General features: G+C 34.1%; 1 protein-coding gene across 2 annotated transcripts in view; it reads left to right on the forward strand.

The window, feature by feature from the left end:
• The first annotated feature begins 4,726 nt into the window (after positions 1-4,726).
• LOC21393929 overlaps positions 4,727-7,356 on the forward strand; it is a 6,666-nt gene continuing 4,036 nt past the window's right edge. For both annotated transcript variants that reach the window (XM_024168573.1, XM_024168572.1), the window contains exons 1-2: positions 4,727-5,363; positions 5,987-6,866. In XM_024168573.1, the coding sequence (XP_024024341.1) occupies positions 6,198-6,866 (669 nt within the window). In that variant the 5' untranslated portion in view covers positions 4,727-5,363; positions 5,987-6,197. The remainder of the gene's footprint in view (positions 5,364-5,986; positions 6,867-7,356) is intronic.

The raw sequence follows: 7,356 nt of genomic DNA on the forward strand, positions 1-7,356 counted from the left end.
AACGAAAATAACAAAGTTTGTATCAAAAAAAGGAAAACTACTAAAGTTATAGTTTGCAATAATTTTTAGAGAACATTTATGGTGAGGACTATTTTTTCTAAGTATTCTGGTGAGAATGGATGCTGATGTTTTAGTCACTGAATTAAGATTTTAATGGTCTAATTTATGAGTGTTCACAGTAATTGTGGTTTACTAGTATGCTTAATTTAATTTTTTTAATTAATCAATAAATTTTAAGTTATTTTTAGTATTCACAATTCCACCTCGAAAGTGTGCGAGAATACATACTTCTACCATTTCATTATATTTACCCTTCAGTATTACTTTTTCCTTTATTTTATTTTCTTTTCCTTATTCTCCCTCTCATTCTCTCCTTCTCTCACTCTCTCCCTTTTTCTTCCACCACCGGCACGTCCTTTCCGGGTTCTCTCTCTCCCGCCGGCCATTTCTCTCTCTCTCTCTCTCCCTCTCTCTCTCTCTTGGCTTGCTTGGCCAAAACACTCAAGGAAAAAAAACAAAACAAAACAAAAACGAGAGAAATGGAGAGAAACGAGTGTTAGTGTTTATGTCCTTAGGAATAAATGTAGCGATGTTCTTTGAGACATTTTGACTATTAATAAAGATTTATTTATTTCATATATTTATGTTTTGTCCTCTTTATGTTCATATTAGTTGAATGTATGATAAGCAAACTGAAAGTCTGAGACTGTCATTCTAAATCTTTAGGTCATGCATGTAATGAGAATAACATTCAAAAGACATAAATATAAAGATGATAGTCTAAATCATATGATCCACAATTGAGGAAATAAAATTGGGTGCTTTATTCATGTTAAGATTGTTATGTTGTCTACTTCCTAACGAAGACGGCTTGTCTTGGTCGTCGGAGGTGGGACTCCATGAGTGTAGACATTGATATAGTTTCTAATGGTGAAATCTATATTAGATTGGACCGAAGTTGAATTGTTTTAATTAATAATTCTGTTTGAATAAAATAATTCACTTTTGACGAATTATATGTTGTCATCTTAATCATGAGATGGATAATGAACCTGTATGCTTGACTTGTATCCTTTGATGTACTAAAAGGAGACTTCCTGACATTATGTAAAAGTACGCTTACCGGTACATTAGGGGTATGACTCGTGTATGCGTAGATTCGTTATTCATAAATAGTGGAATCCATAGCTCCTATAAAGAGTCAATGATATCCTTTTATGCATTATCAGTGGATTGAAAAATATGAGCGCTCGGCCATTAGACTACTATGTCTTATCTAATGGTTTACTGTTTGTAATGGTACGAATAGTGGTTTTCTAATGGTGTGATAATGGAACATAAGATAAATGTAATCGGGAAGGTAAAACAGAACTTGACCTCAAGTCGATTATAGATATCCTATAGGGATGATACACTAATATATTGAGTCATGGACGGGAGCTACTCAGAGCTTTGTAAATACGCTATATAAATCGAGAGTGCAGCTCTAGACTTTTAGTGGAGTAGCGCTAGAGTTTTATAATCATGAGACGGACTTGTTGGTTTATAAGTAGCGTTGTGATTATAGGAGCTTGATTTATATATGTCCATCGAGTCCCTTTGCTAGCTCACATAATTTCTTGTAACGATACAGTGTATTTTCTACATATTGGTAACTTGTGTTATTTCCGTAAAAAAAGGTTCAAATTTAATAGGAGATTGGTTAATGAATTCATGAGTGATTTATCGGGTGAATTAATTGTTAAATTAAGTCTAGATAAATTGGTTGAATTATTGTTTTAAGAGTTGATTAATATAAGAAGACTATTATATGACTGTTTTGATCAGGTAATTTCTCTATTGGGTTGCTTGAATCAAAACTGAGGCTTTGTGCAAGTTTCTCGTGTTGAAGAACTAGGAAAACAACTTTTGCCAGTGCAGACAGGTCGACCAGTTCATGAAGACAGGTCGACCAATTCGCGAAGAACAGGTCGATTGGTGAGTTATAACGTCTCTGTCACCGGTCGACCGGTTGTAATGCGTAGTGCGTGCTGACGTGGCAAAACCAACTTTGTATGCGAGATAAACTTTGGGAAACCTAATTGTTACGGAAGTATGACTTCCAAGACACTATAAATAGCCCAGTAAGTCACATTATTCATTAGATCACTTGAGAGACCTTTTAGAGGTATTGACAAAAGATTCTTGAGAGGAAAAATTATTTAATTCTCAAGAACAATTTTTCCTTTAGATCTCTTGTGGTTGGAAGGAGTTCAAGACTACCAAAGGGAGATTGAATGACGTGTGCCCACCCGTACTCTGATCGTGGAAATGAGAATAGCAAAGACCAGTTAGTTGAGGCTATTCCAGTCGCTGTTTGGAACGCTTTGATCTGTCAAACGTGCAGTTTCCTAAATCTCAAAAGGTATGATTTAGATCTTTAGTATTTATGTTATATAGCATCATGAACATGTTCTTGGTTGGCTTTGACATTGATTAAATTTTTTAAATTCCGCTGCGCACTTAATGCCATTTTTTCCAACAACGAGCTTCAATCACTTTGATGTAAAGATTTCTTAAAAACCCATACTTGAATTTGAGTTATTGATTTGAGAATTTGTAATTTTAGTTAGATTTGAATAAATTTGAGTTAGAGTTTGGATTTGAACAATTGTTGTTAGAATTGAATTAAATTTGGGGGTTTTCAGTTATTAGATTTGTTGAATTGATTGGAAACTGGTTTTGATGATTTCTAGAGAATTTATTTTGAAATTGAAGTTGAATTGCAGATTTGACATTTTCCCTATTTATGCCAGTATGCTACCGAAATTTCTTTAAAAACTTGTTTTTAAGCTGAAATTAAATGAGAAACCAAACTCGTGAATTGGATTTAAATTTTTAAAGAACCCCCAAACTAAATTATAAAGCCGTTTGTGAAACTTGGATTTGAGTCAAGGCACGCTAATAGGAAACAATTGGACATGATTGAGTTTAATTCATTTTAGGAATAAGAAATATATCCTAAGACATTGCTTTTGTGAAAAAGCTAGTGGAGAAGATCGAGTATTAAAGCTTTAAGGAAAGCAGGGGTTAGGGTGACGAAAAGTTAGCTACAGATTTGACATTCGAGAAGTAGGATATTCTTCACATATCCTTGTTACCCTGTTTTAAAGTGTTTTGGCTATGTAAATGTTTTTAAAAGATAAAACATGTTTGATAAAGAAAAGTGTTTTAAGACAATAACTTGATTATTGCTATTAATCCTATGATGAATTGATTTCAAGTTTTAATGAATATTTTCTTAAGATAAGATATCTTGTGAACTGGTAAGCCCGCTGATGGCCTATACAGGATATGGAGATCGTATCTTTGGAGGCAGAACCCGAAACCCGGACGGGCCACTACAGTGGTGATAAGGCATTGCTTTTAGTCGTAAGTAATTTATAATTAAATTACTTGCTGGTTGCCTGTAAACTGGAACTTAAGTTTATTTACCTTTCAGAAAAAAGTTGTTTGGTTCCGATTGATTTCTTGGACCTAATTATTTTATCCTACTGGACCTTTCGCTCATTTTTTCTAGAAGTAGCGTGGAATAGGTGAGGAACTCGGTTCTAGGAGAAACGAAGCAGTGAAGTATTTTCCTTCATTATCAAATTTATTCAAGGCGTGTATTAACTATGAATGGTAAACCTTAAATCCTACTAGACTGTGGTTGATGTCAGTAATTTACTTTTATGTACTTATTTATGTATGCACAAGTGTAAACCCTATGGATGCCGAAGGCTGGCCTTTGATGTTGATGTTAACAGTAACTGCGTTTTGTAAAGTCCGCCTCACTCTTTCTTAAGACTCAATTTCCTTTAAAATAGAGGGGTTTATTTGGAAATACCTGAATATTTTAGATTTGAAATCAAATTTTGAACTGTTAATCGTTTAGTCAATTTTTTAATCATGTTTAATTTCTAAACAAGCATCCACATCACTAACCCATGTTTGAGGCTGTGACACGGTTGTAGATTGCAAAATGAAAATTCAAAACTTGGAACTAATCCGACCAATGATGTTCCAATTCCAGCTAAAGCTTTTATCTTGACTACTTTCTTTTCATATGTCTCTATTAACATGTTTACATACGCATAATCGGAATGAGTAATGAATCAGAGTAGGTAAGATTTAAAGTGGGTAGGAATTAGAGTGAGGAATTAGAGTCAGAATAAATTATTAGTGTCAGGATCTGGAATCAGAATCACTTTAAATCTCATTCATGCGTTTACTTACACCTAGAATTGAAATGAATTGATGAAAAAGTACTAATATAAGTAAATTTTGTATTTTTAATTTAAAAAATTAATTGTGCACTTATTATATTAAAGTTGATCATAATTAAAATATTTATTATAATAATAAGGTAGTAAAATAATAAAAATCAATTGTCAAAATTTGAAATAAATAAATAAAATGAAAAGAAATGAAGTGTTAAAAATTAAAATACATTATTAATTTTAATAAACAAAATAAAATACTCATTTGTTATATCAAAATTAACAATAATTATGCTAACATTATAATATTAGACAAATAAAATAATAAATAAGTTGTAATTATTATTTTTAAATTTATTTTAAATTTTATACTTTTAACTAAATTAAGGATAAGATAATAATTCATTTTTAGTATAGAGTTTTAATCCGAAAAAGAGCATGAGATTGTCAATCTCAGAAATTTTAAATAAAAATAAGCAAGTAAACGTAGATTAACTACCATTCCCCAATCCCAAGTAAACATGCTCCGTCGGGCATTTCCTTCTACTTTCAACTTGTTCTCCGCCATAGCCTTTTTTTTTTTTTTTGGCTAATAAAAATTCTTCGCCATAGCTTTAAAGCCTGCATTAGCTAAGAATTTGGCTCCATTCACCACCCAATACAAGAACGTGCACTCCCCATTTTTCCTCTTCTTCTTTGGGAACTTCAATTTTAAAACCATCGAAAGTAATAAGCTCTTATTAAAAGCCGTTTTTTTTTTTTTCCCTTTTTCCTATTAAGGAAAAGTGAGAAGAAAGTAAAAGCGGCGCACGTTAGCAACCTTCTACTTCTATATTCGACTGGCGGTGCGTATGGCGCGGCAGCACGCACTTTATTCATGGGACACGGAGTTCGTCCGCAGGAGAAAGACGCCGTAGTGGTAATTCGGCGCACGCTAGCGTTTCTTCCCCCCAATTACGGCGGCGCATTCTAACGACGCCGGCGCACGATAGCAACCTTTACGCGTGGCATGGGCAATCACTCTCTAATTGCTTTGCCAAGTTACAAACTTTATACCATTATCTCGCTCTTTCTTTCTCTAGAAAAATTACTTCGATTCAAATCTTTCCTTCTTCATTGCTGGTAATTCCTTTTTCCTCTCATTTTTATTTATGTCTTTCTATGATTTTTTTAGTCCTAGAACAGTAATTTTTCCTCTTCTTCTTCTTCTTCTTCTGCTTCTTCTTGCTTTCTTATTTTCCCCGAAGTCCGATTCCTCTTATCATGTTTTCGTCTCATGTATGTCTTAGGTACTTTTCTTTACTTTAAAAAAAAAAAAGAAAAATATATTTCTTTTTTCCCTCTCGTCTGTTGTTGATATAGGAGAAATATTTTGTAGAAATTCCAGATTTGGTGTTAATTTGGAGATGAAATTAGAAAGGAGCAAAATCAATATTTTATTTTATGAATTAGATTACATGGTTCAAACATTTTTATTGTATTTGTTGGTTTGAGGAAATATTTTGGAAAAGCATATTATCGGAAGCAATTTTTCAGTTTGGAATTTTGAAAGAATACTACTGTGCATATTTTATTTTATTTTATTTTGTTTCCAAATGCCTGCCTGTAACTTCTGATAACTGAGTGGGAAATGGTGTCACTAGTAGAAATATTGATAAGTGATTTTCATGGATTGAGTTTGTGATCTTGTTTTGACCCTTTTTTCAAACTTTTGCAAAATTTAATTGAGGTGAAAAATGTTGCAGATTTTGTCTTGTAATGAAGCATATGATGGCAATGTAGTAATATCAGAAACTCTTAGCCTGTGGGGCATTTACTCCCAGTCTCGGGTTCTTATTGTGTGGATACTCCGGAAACAGATTGATATTTGTTGTTGTTCGTTCTCGATTCATCGTGCATTGAGAACCCGTGATAAGATTGTACACAACAAAAGTAGGTTGGTCCCTAGGCAATAAAATGAAGAAACCGGAGAACCACAAAACTTATTCAACTAGGGATGTCGTGCCTACTAGTGAACTCTGGACTGATGGCCTTATATGTGCTTTTGAATTCATTAGAGGCCCAAAGAAAGCGGTTGCATCAAAATCTGGTTCTAGAACCCCAAGCAGACAACAAACCAATGGGGATCAGTCAAGGTTGCGTGTGCCTTCTAATGGACTTGCTGCGGATACTTCATTTCTGAAATTAGATAATGCCAAAGTAGTCGAGACCGCATCCCTGAGTGAGGTCAGAAGCAGTAATATTGGTTCTTTAGGTGACGACAGAGATAGCCCGGTTCATCCGTCGGGACAGATTCATAGCTTTGAAAGACATGAAGGGAGTTATTGGGTACCAATTGGGTGGGCTAGGATTTCGGAACTCGTGCAAACTGTACAAATTGGTGCTAATTGGGCTTCTCAGCAGTTCGATTTCCCAGATGATGAAGATGACCTCACTGTTGCCGATTTAGCTGCTCCATACTGGGAGCGCCCTGCAGGGCCGGTATGGTGGTGCCATGTCTCTGCTGGTCATCCCTATGTTGAGGCATGGCTCAGCAGTGCTCAGTGGTTGCACCCTGCTATTAGTGTAGCATTAAGGGATGAAAGCAGACTGATAAGCGAAAAGATGAAACACCTACTTTATGAGGTAAAATTTGCTTTCAAGTTACTACTGTTATTGTTTTGTTGATAGATTTGGACGGTTATGGTCAAGACTTGCGGTGATTAATAAGTATTGAGGTCAATTGGGTGTTTTTATAACCATGTGCCTGCTTAATGGGGCAATACGATGAAATCACCCTTGTGTCTAGAAACTGATAACCTGAATATTGGATAGCAGAGCATAAATTGAAGAAGGTGCAGGGGTTGAGAGTGCAAAAACACTGGGTGCGTTTGGAATTGGTTCCAAAACGTTTTTGTTTTTTGTATGAAAATGAAAACAAAAACGTTTTTATTTTCATTTTGGAATCATTTCTGAAAATGCGTTTGGTAGTTTTATTCTGAGATTGTTTTCAATTTTAAAAAAACTGAAATTGTGTTCGGTAGTTTAATTTTTAAAAACATGTATATAATATTAAAATTAATAATATATTAAATAAATATATTAAATAAACTAAAACCCATTTCCCGTAGTCGGA

This window comes from Morus notabilis, unplaced genomic scaffold, assembly GCF_000414095.1.
Source record: "Morus notabilis unplaced genomic scaffold, ASM41409v2 Scaffold1445, whole genome shotgun sequence".
In the NCBI taxonomy this organism is placed as follows: Eukaryota; Viridiplantae; Streptophyta; class Magnoliopsida; order Rosales; family Moraceae; genus Morus; species Morus notabilis.